General features: G+C 25.2%; 2 protein-coding genes across 2 annotated transcripts; one reads left to right on the top strand and one right to left on the bottom strand.

The window, feature by feature from the left end:
- Positions 1–709: 709 nt before the first annotated feature.
- On the top strand, positions 710–6,546 carry LOC135930711 (peroxidase-like; the record flags this gene model as incomplete). Its single annotated transcript, XM_065467512.1, has 6 exons — positions 710–927; positions 982–1,144; positions 1,190–1,371; positions 5,064–5,169; positions 5,216–5,277; positions 6,427–6,546. Coding segments are annotated over 6 exons (796 nt in total), but the record flags the coding sequence as incomplete, so codon positions are not given.
- A 2,452-nt stretch (positions 6,547–8,998) lies between these two features.
- LOC135930710 (protein CLP1 homolog) lies at positions 8,999–16,021 on the bottom strand. The gene is made up of 6 exons (XM_065467511.1): positions 16,006–16,021; positions 15,793–15,882; positions 15,558–15,658; positions 10,254–10,521; positions 9,886–9,982; positions 8,999–9,137 (listed from the first exon to the last, which is right to left on the bottom strand). The coding sequence occupies exons 1-6, from the start codon at positions 16,019–16,021 to the stop codon at positions 9,026–9,028; spliced, it is 684 nt and encodes a 227-aa protein (XP_065323583.1). The 3' UTR covers positions 8,999–9,025.
- Between the last annotated feature and the right edge of the window lie 2,634 nt (positions 16,022–18,655).

The following is an 18,655-nucleotide window of genomic DNA, read 5'->3' as shown; positions in this document are numbered from 1 at the left end:
ATCATTATGTCCCGAAAAACTAAATAAAATAATTTTTATACATGATAATTATAAAATTACGAAATCGAGATTTTGTTGACGGAAGCTAAAAATCGGCCATCCGCCGGTCGTCGATTAGATTTTTGAAAATTGCGCCGGCCGTCGATAGTTTTATCGGCGCACAGGTCTAAGTATTAGTAATAATAATATTTGTCAGAAGGGTGGCCTATAAATAGATTCAAATTTAATTTAAAAATGGCTAATAACAAAAAGTTAAAGATAAGATTTATATAATTCTATATTTATCCCAATTATTATATTCAATGAAACAAGTTAAGGTTGGCGCACTACATTTGACCTTGAGTATAATGTGTTAAATGCCATCAAAAATTAAGTAATAACAATAAAATTAACAAAATATATATTTTGAAAGCATAATATTTGTGAATTATAAAAGCTTATTTAAAATTTGAATTTATGGAAATGTCATTATAATAGTATTCACATTTGAAATACAAATATTATTAAAATTATTGCATCGCAGATACAGTGAGCCATTCTGGATCCTTATTGATGATAAAAGAAATAGCTAGATCATGTTATTTCCCCATTATATGAATAGAAAGAGTAGATGTAATTTTCACCTATTTCACTTTTTTTGCATTTATAACATAAGAACATTTATTTCAATAGCAAGAAATTAATATTTATCAAATCTATATAAATTTAGCAACGAATTCCATAGGATTGGATATTTAGGAATTTTTCACTCTTCAGTGCCACTTAAAAATACATTAAGATCACCGAGGACTGTATATTTATCAGAATTTCCAGAAGGAATAGATCCTCTTTTAAGGGGTTTAGTTCGTCAGTCTGCCAATACAATTGATCACAATTTTGCTGAAGATATAAATGAACACTTATTTCAACATGAGAGCAAAGGATACGGTATAAACAAATAATAATTTTATAAACCTATATAACACCAACTTACTTTCATAGGTATGGACCTTCTAGCATTAAACATACACCGAGGAAGAGATCATGGAATACCTGCTTATAATGAATTTCGTGATATTTGTGGTTTAAAGAGATTTATCAATTGGGATGACATGAAAGAGGCTATGCCTTCAGATGTGGTTGAAAGAATGAGAGCCCTATATAAGTCTAACTTATTATACATATTATGTTTACATGTCAATACTTTTAGTGATGTTGATGATGTAGATTTATTCCCCGGTGGCATCTCCGAATATCATGCGGAAGACGCTGAAATAGGCCCGACATTTGCTTGCCTTTTAGGGGATCAATTTTTCAGACTACGATTTGGAGATAGATTCTGGTATGAAAATGCTAATCGTAGTGATGTAATCGAACACGCTTTCCTTCCTGGTTTGATGATTATTTTAAAGATAAAATAAACTAATGTAGGGAATATCGGGGCTACACGGCAAGTGTTTTGCTCTTTTACGATAACATTTTAATTTCATTTTAGAGGATAAAACTAATTATATCATTGGCTAGATTATAAAATATAAGAAAACGGGGTTTTCTATTTATTACACTGTACGTATTATTTGAGGATAAGTAAAAGTAGTGCTTTTTACTATTTACCAACGACCCTAAGTAAAATGGCAAGCCTATCCGGGGTAAGATGGCAAATATTAAATTTAAACATAAAATTTTTCATTTTTATTGTTATAATTATCAATTTTAAAAATTATGAATATTTTTTAAAAAATTAATCTTTACAATATGGGCACATATAAAATGGAACATGCCTACCACAACTTATACCCAATCAGGACATTTGGTACACTCTATCCAGTCTTCGCGTTATTTTTATTATGATTATAACTTTTGCTGCACATTACACAATTCCAATTTGTGTTTTATTTTTATCATTTTTGAATTTAATAAAAAAAATTTTATCCAATTTAATTCTTTTATTTGCCATTTTATCCCCTGACGTTTAGCCCCGTGGATAGTGTTGACCTAAATGGTTATAGAAACCTTTATAGATGAACTAGTAACTTCGGGCCAATTAATCCTTAGCTTAGATCTTGGGTAATATGATAGATAACAATTTGAAGAAGTATATTTTCCTAAAAAAAAAATACAAAAGAAAGGTTGTTGAAAATTGGCTAAAAAATCGTTTTTGATATATATTTTTGAATAAGGAGCTTCCCTTATTAAATGAACATATGTAGATAGTATTTATAGATGTACATCTTTTCACCAAATTTGAAACAATTAGTCCTATAAAGAAAAAAAAAGTTAGTTTTGCCTTTTTACCCCACCTGTTGGATAGCCCCGGTCTCCCTTACTAGTGTCAGATCTGTTAGAATTTTTTTTGAGGAGAGACAATTTTTTATATCTTAAAAAAAATTCTAAAATTCTTGGAGTCATTATTGAACATCTAAAATCTATCAGAACTAGCGACTATATATAATTGGCAATTTTGAATACCTAAATAATGTATAAAATAAGTGTTTACAGTGGTCCAATCCGTTCAGTTTGGTCTTATCTGACTTTTGAGTCCAACGGGACGACCCGGTCCGGAAACACGGCCCAATAGTCAGGTCCGGTCAGACCGATTAAAGAAACTAAAAGTTAACTATGAACTGTTTTTTAGTTAATGCACATGTGCAAGAACACAAAAAACATGATTATTTAATGCCTAAAACTTTTTAATATCTCATTCATCGTTTACTTTTTATATTCATCCGTTTCATTCAATTCATCCATCAAGTAATTTAATTTATAAGGGTAAGTAGTATAATATTTTTATTTATTTATTTTATTGATCATTATTATTTAAGGAATAGCCAGGGATAAGCTCACAGATATTGGGACATCAGAGAAAGCTGAGAAAGATAATATAAATGAAATCCAAAGCTATTTATCTGATATTTTATATCCAATTAATTCTAAAATACTAGATTGGTGGGAAGGGAATCAATATCGATTTCCAATTCTGGCCAAAATAGTAATGGACTTTTCCCACAGCAGGCTACATCACTAGCATGTGAACGATATTTTCCAAAGCTAGTGATAAAATAACAAAAAAGCTAAATAGAATGAATCCAAAGATGGTTCAATCTCTAATGACACTTGAATCATGGATAAGAAATGGAATAATTTTTGATTTTTTAGAAGATATATATAAATCAGTTTTATTTTATAACCAAATATCTACAAAAAACTAATTAAATAAGCAAATCAAATTGATTTAAATTATATCCAATAAATTTATATTAGTTTAATATTCTTTTGAAATATTAGGCATTTGTATTGTATAATATAATAAAAAATGATTTGATGATATAATTAAAATATTGGTAATTTAACATTTTACATTTTTAATAAATTTAATGCAGAATAAATATTTTATAGCTTAATAAAAAACAATTTTTAGATGGGACCGGACCGATGATCCCACGGTCTGATCTCACTTGACCTGGTCCATAGGTATGGCCTTATTTTTGAAAAAAGGACCGTACGGGACCGAATCACTATGTAAAATTATCTAAAATTTAGGCACAAAAATGTTCTGATGTTTTGGCTAAAAACTCGTATTTGCCGTTTTTGGAATAGGCTAAAAATGGAACTACTACACTATAAAATAAATAAGTGCATAAAATTATATAAAAATTAATCATTTATTGAGCATATAAAACTGGCAAGCTATTATGAATTAAATATATGCAATCTCCGATTGAGCTCATTTTCAATGATTTCATTAGTATTTGATGTAAAATCAAATCCCTGTATAGTTAATTACTATTAGAAAGGTTAATTCATTCATAAAGATGCAAATTTCCCGGGAAACTATAATTGAGGGAATGAAATTTATGGAAAAAATGGAAAATAACACAACGGGAAATTTTAATTAAAAAATTATTTAACAGGTCAATATTGATTTTTTTCATGTTTTTCAAAAATAAATAGACTATTAATATGTTATCTAAACAAATTTTATATAATTTCAATTATTTAATTTTGTTATCTTCGTTTGAAACGATTCCAGATCTCTAAAATCAAATTTGTCATTTATCTCCCAACATCTAAAAATGTTCATAACTTTAATCCTTTATCAACAACTTCATTGTTTTTAAAATTAAATCCGCAATATCTTGGGTCAAGTATATGAGTAGGGAAATGATGTCCCAGCCACAAAAAAAATTCCCGATTTTCTTTATAAATTGTTCAATCTCTATAATTTCATTCCGTAAGAGATTTCCCTTATATGAATAAATGCTTGAGGAACTCAGATGAGTTTGATTGTCTATTTCGACTTCCTCTATTTGTGTAAAAATTATTTTATAAAATTGTATAGATGTGCAGATCATTTAAAAAACTTCATTATCAAGAAGATTAAGTCTTTTATCTCTACAAAAATATAAAGTATTGCCTTAAAAAAAATCTATATTTTTTAACTATCATACCTATACTGTCCAAGTGGGCTAGGCAACTTTAAAGATATTTGTTCACTCATCACAATTTATGTTTTCAACTCGACTCAAATAATTTGTAAAATTCCTCATCGTTATTTCCCATAATTTCTTTAAGCTCTAATACAATAATTTCTGCGGCTTCCGTGTAGCCAGGCAATTATGAAAGAGAATTCATAAAATACTAGTATAATTAAGATTATCTTATCAAGTCCAATGAGGGGTGGCCTTTTGAGATGTTTTTTTGAAGTATTCTGTAATTTCACTACGAGCACTTATAATAGGATCCTCTAATTCCATAAAGTGACTTGGTGGTAAAAATCTTAAGTCTGTATTTTCGCGCTGAAGAAAGGTTTGTTGCCCCTTTTTAAGATAGGCGTTTATTCAAAACATTCATAACTAGCTACTTATTGGGTTTTTATCTCTGATGAGTAATAAATATTTATAGGTAAAAATATAATTATCATTGATAATTATTATCTTTTAATATGCATTCATATATTAATTCGCTCGTTAATTTGTTTTAAACAGAATATATAGTGATCTTAGAATGATCATTTTGCCAGTATTATAATAATATATCAATAAGTAGTAATTATAATTTATACATTCTATTCTTTTATAATATAGATCAATTACAAGAATTAAGGAAAGTATCATTGGCGAAAGTTTTATGTCAAAATTCAGATAGCATAACTATAATTCAACAGAACGTCTTCAGAAAACCTAGCTTCAAGTAAAGTTAATAAAATTAATAAGATGATATATCATGTCTTTTTAAGTAACCCATTATTAACGTGTAAAGACTTGCCTGACATTGATTTAGCAGCTTGGAGGGAAAAAAGTATATTTTAAAAAACAAAAATATCTCTTAAAAATTAGAATTTTTTTTTACTAAATGAAAACAGCTCAACAGGCCATTTTTCATTTAATTAAATCTATATAAAATATTTTGTATGAGTGTTCTCAAAAAAAAATTGTTTAAATTTTAAATTTTTAATCATATTATTGTTCTTTGTCCTTTGGTTTTAAAAAACCACGGGCAAGCAAACGGGTTAAACCCCACCCATTGCAGACCTCTATATTATATATTTTTAACCAAACAAAAACTCCCGATTATTGCCGGAGGGGATAGGAAATTTTTTAACTCTAGTAGATTTTTTGGTTAAAAAATAATTCGAGACTATAAAATTATTTTATCTTATTCAAAAAAAATTTAGTTAATTAGGTTAATCAAAAATTGTAAAACAAACATTATTAATATTATCATAATTCTAAATAAAAAGAAAATATAAGATTGTATGTCAATTGGAAACCTTCTCAGCCAAAAAATAAACTAAATTAGGCTAATAAAATATGATAAATTTTTATTTAAATTCGAAACGGAAAAAATTATCAAAAAGATATAATATACAATAGGTATTCAGGATTTAGAAAATGTAAGTATATTAAAATAAATTTCAAAATAAAACGTAAATATCTTATAAACATATATTTATATTTTAAGAGGCAAGCTCAAATATTTTAAAAAATTTTTAAATTTATAATATAAATATTATATTATACATAATTTTCGTTTACTAATTTTGAAGGACGGGTCAAGGCTGCGAGCAACCATGGTTACAAGATTTTTATTTTTATGGGATTATTTCGTAGCCAATTTTTTTTTAAACATATTAGTTTTTTTATAATTCTTTGCATTAATTATATTAAAAAGATATTTTTCGAATTTCTATATTTCATCGATAAAAATCGTATTAGGTTTAGCTACCAGAATTTAAAAAAATATACATCCGCGTAATTCCAAATGCATAAGAGAACATTGATAATAAAATAAGGGAAATATATTTTTTGTTATTGAAAAAAATATTTTAAAGTAGGTTGAGTTGACTTTCCTTTATTTATTATATAAATTTAAAAATTTAACACAATATTAAACATTTATACAGAAGTATAATTTAATTTTTAACTCGTATTATAATACATAATATAGCTAATTCAAGGGAAAAAATAGGACTGACAGAAAAAGAATCATTAATACTGAAGAATATCATTTAATTTTGAATTTATATTAAAAAAACTTAATCAATAATAATGCAATTTTTTATTACATGGAGAAATAATTATTATTTAATATTTATATTTTTTGCTATATTTAATATATATTTGTGTTTTTGACTTAAAAAAAGAAGTAAATTAAAAATGTGTGGTATTGACCAGTATAATCCTAAAAACTAAACAAACATTTTTTGGTTAAAAATTTATAATTATAAATTAACAATATTTTTATCATATTATTATAGCATTTCAATTATTTTTTCAAAAATATGAACATGTTAATCCAATTATGAAAATCCTTGCTGAAAGAGTTGTGTTGGCCAAATATATTTTGCATTTTTTATTGTATCTGTAATCATTATTTAGATTCGATATTAATACTTTTTTTATATTAGCTTTTAAATAAACTTTATTTTTCGAGGTTTCTTAGACCAATTTATTAATATCTCTTTCTCAGAGTTGTTAAAGTAGTGTGCTACCTTTTTTGTTTACCAAATAGCAATTGTGTTCGAGCTCTACTTTTTAGAAAGTAATCAAGTAGTGCCCTACTTTTTAAAAAATTTGATGAATACAATTATAAACACGAAATTTTATTATCAAATTTTGAAATTTTTTTTTTGAATTTAAAATTTTAATTTAAAATGAGCGCATAAAAACTATTAAAACTATTAAAACTATAAAAAATTATAAACATATATATATAATATAACTTTAAATTACAAAAACCAAAAAAAGGAACATGTCATCCTGAAAATGAGTGAATGCTTTGGATCGGCAGATTTTGAAAGAAATCGGCTGAATCATTTGTTGGGGTGATATTTATATTTTCGAAATATTTTTAAATGCCTAGGTAAATGAATATAAATTTAAGTGAGTCATACACAGATAATATTAACGGAATGAAACTAGAAGATGATATTCTTGGTAGCAATATTATCAATTTCCTTTTTCATTTGAAAATTATTTCAACTTAATGGAAAAACTAAATTTGAAGAAAATTACATCATCTCCTAGCAGTTCCTTAAGGTATAATTTGTTTTTACATTTTGATAGTTTTTACTTTTAAGAATGTTTGTGCCAACCATTTCATGGAGATAGAAAAATATCTGAATAATTTTGGTATAGAAGTAACGACACCAAAAAAATTTTTATTCAAACCACATTCTTTAATTTGGTACATATTCAGATGTTTCTCAGAAAATGACTGATAAAGACATTGTCACTTTTATAATTGATAAAGTTCAGCCACCCTTGATTGATAATTTATCATTTATTATTATGATTAAAACTTTATCTTCTGGTACAAATATTTTTTATCGGCAGATATTAATCATAAGAAAATTATTTTATTATATTAATTTAAGTCATTTTTATTTAAATTCTTTTATAACATTAACTTTATTGAAATAAATTTTTAAATGATTTCGCTTTTTTCTAGTCTTGTCTATTATTTGTGGCTTCTAATGATCTATGATAATGTCTTCTATAATCATAATCATACGATTTCTTGTCACGATCATGATAAACGAAAAAGATCTTTTATAACGATAACGTTCTCTTGCAACGATATATATCTCTTGTAACGATACCGATATTTGTATATCTCTTTTAGCTATAACGATCTCTAGCACTATAATGATTTCCTGTAGAGATAACGATAACGATCTCTAATCATGATAACAATCTCTTGTAACTAAAACGATTAATTCTATACTTTTTTCTTTATCATGCGTTTTCTAACTATAGTTTCAAAAATTTGCTTTTCTTTCCTTCTAACCATTTGCCCAGATATTGATTCTCTTGTTTATTTATATTGATTGATCTTATTCTTTTGTCGTAAGGTCTATCGTCATTTCATCTATCTCTTCTCCCCTTTTTTCAGAATTTCCTATTTCGTTAATTAGACTGAAGTTTTAATAGCACGTATATAATTCGGCACCACTGTTATATTATGACACAGGTTATGAATTAAGAATCTAAAGGATTTTAAAATTAATATATTATACAAAAGAACAGCAATTAAAAAAAATTAAAACTGTAATTTTATTTTGTTTAATACAAACGTGAAAAGTTACTAATTTACCTATTTAAACATTTATAATATCACAATAAATTTAACAATTAAAATTTGCATACTAAAAAATCCTTCAATTACAAATAACGACCTAACCAATCTACATTTTATAAGTAACAACATAATTAATTTAAAGTAACCTAGCTATTTTCAAAATGGTAGCTAATGGCCCGCTATTTTTTTAAGTAGTGGTAGCGTGCTGCCTTTTTTGAAAAATAACGATAACAGTAACGCTCTACTTTTGAAATTAGGGTTTAACAACATTGCTCTTTCCTTCCCCTTTTTTATTTTAGAATTACACAAAAATTTGCATAATCAAGATCAAAAAATAAAACTACACTTACTTTACATATCTATATCATTAATTGTTTATTGAAAATATAATCATAAAAATTTTTTAAATCTTTTACAAACTATTAGTATAATATAAAATTAAATAATAATATTTAAATTGAGAACATTATGTGTAATCAATAAACTGTATTTGGCTTAATAATAAAGTGTTATATGGTAACGGTCTAGATTGCGGTGATAAGATCGTCATAGTTTCTTTGTCCATTTTAATATCCGTACTTTTAAATAATATTTTTAAAAAAAGGAATTAATTAATTTAAATATATGATTAAATGGTATTGGCATGATTATTATATAAAGCCGATATCAGCAGGCTAGTATTTGGGCCAGGCCTGAAAACTAGTGTCTACCGGTCTCGGTTGGTATATCAAGATCTTTTATACGTAACTTCAAAAAAAAGGATCATCTCCAACTGTTATTTTAAAAAAAAAATAAGGACAATTATTTTCGATTTCATATTTTTATGTTTTCATTCATGGAAGATTTAGGAATTTTACTAAGTATATCTCGCTAAGTTTAAAGTTAGGATTAGGTCCAGCTTTATATTAAATAAGAGTTTTTTATTTTTAAAAATATCATAACAGAAGTTTCTTAAACTAAACGTCAATTAATATTTATATAAGTATATATAATGATATTTTTAAAGGTAAGACATCGATTATACCATTGAAGAAAATTATTTTAAAACGATATTTAGTTTATTAAAAAGATTCACCAATACCACCTTTTTAGCGAATACCGATATCCAAACCTATTAAAGCCGATACAAAAAATAATAATGTTGTACATTTATTGAAAATCAATATTATCATTTATAATTAATTGGTCTGTGCTGATCCATAAATATTTTACCAATCTGATCCGATATCGGCCCCGATTTCATATATTGCCTAAAATTATGATATTCGACTACTAAAAACAGTATATTAAATTAATAAAAATTATCTTTAAAAAAGGAATTGTTACATGCATATGAAACCAGCAACATTTGCATTTAAAATATCTTCTTCGGAATCTGTTTGAGCCATGCTTAAGGAAGCTATATGATGTAGTAAATCGAAACCTTTATTTAAAGAAAAAATAAAGTTTATTTTAAAGTACTAATCTATTTAATCAATACTAATTTGGATATTAAAATCTAATGGAATTATAAAATTATATAGATTAGTTATAGATAATCGTATAAAAAATTAGATTTTAAAAAAATTGACTATGAAATATTAAAAGAATTGATATTTAAATAAATTAGCTATAATTTTGATTCCACAAATGATATTTTAAATATTATTGGTTAAATAAATAAATTTCTTTAATTTAACGTGAAATTAATTAACTGGGTTTAGTAAGAAAAAGGGACATATTTTGATCCTTGACTTTAACCCCAAGAGGTAGACAAGAATCGGGTAATATTTCATTTTGCTTGTTGCCTATCCGGTAAAGTTTAACTTCGTCAAACCGAACTTCAAAAGAGTGAGGAAAAAATTTCCTATCGTTAAGGAGAAGTGAGGAGATAGAACTGTTGTAATGGCTATGACCATAAAAATATTCCTTGATCCTTTTATCTCTGCATTGACTTCTGTAAGTTTTGGTTCGGCTTACGATCTGGAAGGAATCAATTTATAGTAAATTATGAAAGGTCAAAGAATTATTGATATATTTATATAATGTTATCTTTAAATATTTAATTAGTTACTATTTTTATGCAATTATGAAATGTATAATTTTTAAAAAAACTTAAAAATCGTTAATTAAAACAATTATTTAAAATTTTAGCAAATGGGTTTTTGGAAATTTTAACGTATGTTACCATCACCGGTAATATTAGAAATTAGCCAACATGTGCATCATAGTCAATATATAAATTAAAAAATTACTTAAAGATTCATGGCAAAATTGTCTAAAATTTAAAGGATAGGTATTTTACTATTGGAATATATTTACAACAAAATTTCATTTTTCAAATTTAAAATAAAGTCATTAAATTGCCGGAATTTATTTAAGTATGCGTAAAATATAGCTTGACTAAGTTAATAAACGCATTGCCTGATTACCGGCATTGCCAGTAACATGTATATGGTGAATTCCATAACAAATCAATGAGTTTCAATCCGACGCCCTCAAATTTTTCTAAAATTTTTACTAGAGTTTGCATTTATTATAACCAAGAAAAAAATAAAATTTTAGCCTCCAACTCCAAACAGCTGCTGACATATGGGCCTCTTAAGGTCAAAAAAATGTGACATTTTGTCCAAAATGCACTCATTTTAATTTTTAATATCTTTCTATATATTTGAGCTAGAAGCGTCATATAAATTTATTTATAAAGCCTAATAGTGCTTACAAATTAAGCGTTGCAACGCTCCGTTTTAAAATCTAATAATGCATTTTAAATGGTATTGTGCAAATTGGATTTTTTTACGGCAAGCGTTAAAAAAAAAGCAATCTGGTTTGATTTTTTTGTGCTTTTTTATTTTTGCGGGAAAATTTAAATGGATACAAAAATGTAAGTATAAATTTATCTCATATATTAATTGATATTATAACATTTAGAATATATAAATTTATATTTATATAATTTTAGAATATATTAAATGATATTTTATATAATTTATTCATTTATATTTATAGCCCAGTGGGTCAAAAGTAAATAGACTTGTGGAGGAAAGGCTCTTGGCTCTTTAGGAAAAGGTGCCATCCGAGAGCCAGTAAAATATATATTTTTATCTATAAATTTAATATAATTTTAGATTGTATCTACTATCAATGGAAGCAGGCTTAGAAAGCATGGACCATAATAATAGATACCTCTTCAAAAGTGAGACATCAAGATTGTATCATAGTTTGATGTTGCAATCTAAATATCAAACTAATGTTGAAATATCTACTTCAACAGAAACACCTTCAAATGATACACCTTTATCTTTATTTAATGATATAATATCTTAAATATTTTTGTATTGTAAATATTTTTTTTTTATATATTTATAATAAAGTAATATTCTATATTATAGTGTCCATTTTTGAAAAAAATATAAGCTAAAATTTGGGAGCTATTAAGATGTAGTAGTGTGTATATATATTATAAATTTTGAAACAATAATTATTTAGAGATCTAAATTTGAAGCCTTTCTAGGATTTTAATTCATTTACATATTTTTTTAATCTAAAAAATACCACTATATTTTAAAAAGATTACAAGCTAGGATAAGTATAAATCTAATGTATCCTTGCATTTTTTTAACCATAATTTAGCCAATATTATCTTCAGAATATGTAAAAAAAATAATAGTGTTTGTAATTTTAAGATATTGACCTTTTATATAGATAACTTTTATGGTTTATTGAGCCAATATTTTATTTTGACATCACCTTATGTAAATATAATAAATTAAATGAAATAAAATTGTATTATTTTAATAAGACATTTAATACTCTCTTACATGTTCTAGTGATCATTTTTATTCTTAAAGAAAGAAAAATATATTTAAAATTTTTCTATCTGCATTATTTGTTAATCTATTTATTTTTATATAATAGATATCTTATTCTATTTAAGGTGAATATATATAAATAAACAAACTTTTATAAATTTATTTAGCATTTTTATTTAAATATGTAGATTATTATAAATATATTAAGGTAGGATAAATAAATAAATTTACAAATGTGTGTAGATTTTTTTAAATACTATACATTAAAAATCATTTATGAATTTAAAAAATCTTTGAATAAATTTCTATCCATGAATATTTTAGTAGTCTTCCTTCTCGTCTTAGTAGATTTTGGTTTTTTAATAATTAAATATAAAGCAATAATTTGCTTATCTTGTAAACTTAATATGTCCATATTTTAATAAAAATAAAATCACGATTCAATTTTAAACAAAGAAAAAACGTACTGCTTTCAATTTAAACACAGATGCATTACGTTAAAAAATGTACTGCAAACGCAAATGCTCAATTTGTGCGCACTATAATAGTGCCTTAAAAGTTAATAATGTTAAAAAAATTTAATGTCAAAAACCGGAAATGGTCATAAAATTAAATTGGTATATTTTTTCTCTTAAATTTTAAATATGCAAATTTTTAAGTTGGCTCAAGTTTAGGTTTAGAATATATGGCATTTTAATCATTAGTCAATTGTAAAAATTCGTAATAAATATTTGAAAAATCATTAATTGGGATATATTTAAGCTAAAATTTTTTAAATATTTATGTAATTAAATCAGAGACCTGCAAAGGTACCACTTTGCATAGCCCGGCCTGGGTTTTTTTTAAAAAAATTTAAAATATATATTATTTACTTTTAATTTTTATAGATAATAATGGCGATTTAAAATATACAGCCCGGCCCAGGTATTTCTAAAAAAAAATTTCTAGGCCTGGCCCGACCTGGGTTAACATTCTTCTGGCCAAGGTATATTTAAAAAAATTAAAATTGAGCACGACTGTAACCGGTCTTAGGGCAAGGCATGAAGGTCTTTGATTTAAATAAAAGATTAAAAAAGGTGGGAGGGGGACTATTATATGTAATTTACTTCGTTTCTAAAATTCGCACATTTTGGATAAACATATATGATGTGAAGGCCTAAGAAATGTACATCCTTGGATTAACCAGAATAAATCATTAAAGATAATATTTGCATTATCTGACATAAAAAATTATGGAATATGTTTTGAAAAATTAATATTAACGATGAATGTGAAATAATTATGCAATTGAAAAATAAATTTGAAACAACACATTCTAAAAACAAAAAGAATTTTTTACGACTTAATCCATGGTAAGGATAGCAAAAAAATTGATCAAAGGAAAGGGTGTTTTATCCAATATAAATATTCTAAAAGCTGGAAGTGTGTTTTGACTATTTTATAAATATTTTCGAAAACTTCATAGTTCCGATTAAAAGAGTCGTATGATGCCTGGTAAAAACTGTTTTATATCAATAAAGGTTAAAAGAGAGAACTAGTGTAGTAAAAAGCCCGATTGAGGTCGATTTTAAAAAACGGCCAGATTAAGATTATTTCCAAAATATCATATTTTGCTCATAGCTGTAAGAAATGCTTGGACATCCATTTGCCAAATCTCTATGCTTACATAATATTATTTTAGCTAAAATCTTAATTGAGCCGTTTTGAAAAATCGACCCAAATCAGACTTTTTAACAATACTAGAGAGAACCAATTGAAGGAAATACTAATTTTATGTTATCATAAGAAATTATATTCTAATTTTTAAAAAACTCATATTGATGTAAAAGTGAGTTTAATAAATTTGAAGATTTAAGACCAATTCTTTTTTTCTAGAGTAAAATAATTGGTTTTTTAAAACAAAAATTTATCAAAAATGTTTTTTTCCTGATAGTGTAGTTATCAATATATGAATAAAATTCATAATCTAAGCCATTATGAACTTGAATTTCGAATCAAAGCGGAATGACATTTTTTCATAATAGCCCATGGCAAATATTATTAAAAGGTTAGCAGAAAAAGTTACCTTCAGCGTACATATGAAAATCATATATTAAACACCTTAGATTTATTTAATTTTTATAAATCAAATATCACTGGAATTAATTACGCATATGTAAAAGATGATGATATGAAAAAATATCTTGTTCAAAAGCCGGAATACAAAAATTTTTGGCCACTTAGGGAAAATTAACTTAAGGTTAAATTATATTGTGGAAATTATTAAATATACAATATATAAAAATTAAATTTTGTCTTCAATAAATTATATCAAAAAATTCATTTGTAATTTTTAGTCATTTTGATGAGAGAATAAATAAGTTAATCAAAGCCCCCCCCCCCCCAAAAAAAAATAATAATTCCCAGATTATAAATAACTATTCTTTTAAATATTAAACCTAAAATATTTATAGCTTTTGACTTATATTACAATTATTGATTATCAAATATTTATTAAAAATATTTGCAATTCACTAATGATTAAAATGTCATATCTCCTAAACCCGTTCTCGGCATACTTAAAAATTTGCACATTTATTTATTAATTTTATATCTATAGATAAAAAATTTAAGAGAAAAAAACTGATTTCATTTTACCATTTCCGGTTTTTAACATAAATTTTTTATAAATAATATTTAACATCGTGTATAACTTTTAAGGCCTACCATTAGGCCATATATAAAATTTTAAATGACGCTTCTAGCTCAATTATATCTAAATATATTTAAAATTAAAGGGAGATAATTTTTTCCAAAATGTGTCAGCCGCTATTTGGAGTTGTAGGCTAAAATTTTATTTTTTTCTTAGTTATAATAGATACAAACTCTTGTAAAAATTATGGAAAAATTTGAGGGGGTCGAGTTGAAAATCGTGTTTTTATTGTTGATTTGTCTTGGAATTCATTATATATATCAGACCTGTAGGCCCGGCCTTAGCCCTGCTTAGGTACACGGGATGGATCGTATTTTAATTTTTTTAAATCGCCATTATTAGCTATAAAAATGAAAAATAAATATAATATATTTTTAAAAAATCCTAGGCGGGCCTGAAAATATAAAACCCGGGCCGGGCAGAAAAAAATTTTTTTAAAAAAATCCTGGCCGGGCCGTGCAAATGGTACCTCTGTCTCTGATATATATACATCTTTGTAAAATGTTATAATTTACCCCTCCTGATTTGGGTAATAAAGTAACTTTAACAAACGGTGGCATATCCCTTTTGAGTTCATTATACACTCGTTCTTGGTCCAAAACTATTATGAGATCGACTTTAAATGATAAAAATAAATTTAAAAAGGTATTTATTATCCAATTTATTAATAGAGACATCTAAAGGATTCATATATAATAAAATATCTATTCGAAATTATAAATCATTTAACAAAACCAAAAGCACGCAAACCTTCAAATGCTTGAGCAGCATGGGTAATCGCTAAATATCCTTGTTGTTTAACCCATCCACATGTATTTATGATAATTCCGCTTTGATTTACTAAAATATATAAAAATAAAATAATAATTAATTTTTTTTTAAATATTAAAATATTTCCAAGGTTTTTTATATATATAAAGTAGATTTTGGTTTTTGTAATTAAAACAGAGCTTCGAACAAAACCAGGTTGAGTGGGCATTTTATTAAAACCCGAATCTATTTTTTTCAGGCTCCGAACCGAAATCCAACAATTTTAAAAAAGGGTAATTTAATTATTAATCGATTTTAATTATATTTGTGATTAAAAAATTATAACTAAATTATCATATGGTCATATCAAATTTAATTCACGATATAATGATTTTGGATTTGGATTTGTTGATAATAGCAATATTTAAATTTTTTAAATTCATTTATGAATTGTCCTAATATTTTAATATATTTTCATAACTTATAATGATATTATTTTATAATTTTCCTTAATCAACTGACCTTAAAAGGGATTAGCCTTTTTTCATTTCATTATTATTTATGAATTAACCCTTTAAAGTCATGTGAGCTAATTTGACATCATCTTGAATGTTATTTTTTACGTTTAAAACCACTCAATGATTTAATTTAACATTTTAAAATAAATATAGAATGTATTCAATCGTATATACCTAAAACGAATTATTTGTTATTCGATATTTGATTCGATTCGATTCGTATTTTACGAATACGAATAACACAATTATTCGAATAAGGAAAATATATTATTCGTCGAATAATTTTTTATCTATTATTCGATCGAATTATTCGAGATTATTCGACTAAAATAATTTATAGTATTAATATAATTGGAAAATAATCATATATAAATCATATATTATTATTAGGAATTATTTGAAATTATTTCAATTTAATAAAATCTCCTAGTGGAATAATGAAAATTGCGCCAAATTTTGAAACTCCATTTTAATTTATCTCATAATAGACCATTACTTTAGAAATTTCTTTTATGATAGAGATGGACGAAGAAGGTAATTTATATAACACATAACATATACAATTATAATAAACTGTTAATCCCATCACATCAAGAATGACGGGCAAACCTGATATTTCTCTTTCATTTGATGATTGAGAAATCATAAATTTGACTTTTTGCCTAAAGTTTTTACCACTTTATTTGTAAAATATTGCTAATGCCGTGTTATCTAAATGGCGAGGGACATATTGTCGATACAGAAATCTTCAACCCCATGTGAGCGACTCTTTTCTGTTGGAGCTCATATGGTTACAAAATACAGAATGTCGTTAAAGGAGGAAACAATCCGAAAAACTTTATGTTTGAAAAATTGGCTGTTGTCAGATTTATCTTCTACATTATAGATATGAATATTATATTGATTTTTCCACATTGTATATAAATATATTATATATGTATGCTTCTATTTTGTCTCACTAATAAAATTTGTTTGTCTTTATCCTTAGTTAAATTTTACAAAATAAATTTTATAATAGATCTTTTTTAATTCATGGTAAATAAAATTTTCGAATCGAATCGAATAATCATTTTATTATTCATACGAATACGAATAATAAATTATTCGATTTAAACGAATACGAATAATTCCATTATTCGATTCGTATTTTTGTAGGTATACAATCGTATTTCATCAATAATCAAAAAAAATATGCTTTTGTTTTTATTTTATTATCATGTAAATTTTGTCTATATTTCCGTTTCGATAATTTTGAAAACTGTTTATTTTATAAAGAAGACAAAATATTCAAATATGTCATCATGAATTTATATTTTTTTAAAATTTTAATTATTTTGTAAATATAATTTTAAAATTATGATGCCAAATTAACTCATTGGGAATTCAATAAACATTGAATAAATTTTATTTTTATAGATGTCAAATAAAATAATTATAATTGAAGGTGATATTTCGGAAACAGATATTTATAATAGTGAGGATAATTTTAATATCCTATTGACAATATAGATATAGATTCGCCCACAAATGCACTCCACATAGAACTTGATAATGTTCATGAAGGTCCTAGTTTTCCTAATCTCAGTAGTAATTGGGTTGAATCATTTGGTACAACATTTTCTAAAAAATTTTCTAATCCCCCAAATAATATTCCAACACCATATCACTTCGAATAATGTTTCATTTGATAGATACCTGCATTGTGAATGCATGGTTATTGTATCGAAGACATTACTTCAAAAAAATGAAAAATCTTTTATAAAATGTATAACATTTAAATCTCAAATAGTTCCTGCCTTGTTAATTGGCAGGTAAAATTAGTAAAAGAAAAATAGGGAGACCATCAAATGAAAATCCTAAAATACAAAAAGGATCTAAGTTACCTCAGATAATAACTGACGTTAGATATGATAATTTAGGGCATTGGCCAGAAGTTTCTAAGACTCGAAAAAGGTGTAAATTATGTGTTATCGCATATTTAAGGACTGTGTGCGAAAAAATTTATGCTATAACTAGGAAATAAATTTTTTTAAATTTTTCATAATAAATCTTTTTTTATACATGCATTTCGCTCAATGATGCCAAATTGTATCATGATTTTTTTTACCTGTATACTATGAAATAAAAGTCGAAATAAAAATTTTACATCCTTGGTGTATATAAATAAAGATTTTTTATAAAAAAATTTTTTTAGTTTTATTTTAAAAAGTCGAGCTTAGGGTTAATTATCTATTATTTTGTAAATTAGGTTAAATTGAATAAATGTTACATGCATGTTAGGAGAGACCGGAGATATATTGTCCATAAAAAATTGAAGTGCTATAAAAAATAGACAAAGCAATTTT

This window comes from Gordionus sp. m RMFG-2023, unplaced genomic scaffold (assembly GCF_954871325.1).
Source record: "Gordionus sp. m RMFG-2023 unplaced genomic scaffold, tfGorSpeb1-WG-v2 contig_335, whole genome shotgun sequence".
Taxonomy (NCBI): Eukaryota; Metazoa; Nematomorpha; class Gordioida; order Chordodea; family Parachordodidae; genus Gordionus; species Gordionus sp. m RMFG-2023.
Note: the sequence above shows the minus strand (reverse complement) of the source record. Positions and strands in the feature narration are given on the sequence as shown.

Bases quoted from the DNA above. Each gene is read 5' to 3' on its own strand.
- LOC135930710 (XM_065467511.1), bottom strand. The intron at 9,983-10,253 runs GTTAATTAATTT...CTTTAAATAAAG, and splicing joins CCTTTTTCTTACTAAACCCA to GTTTCGATTTACTACATCAT. The intron at 9,138-9,885 runs GTAACAATTCCT...ATTATTTAAAAG, and splicing joins GTTGCTGGTTTCATATGCAT to TACGGATATTAAAATGGACA.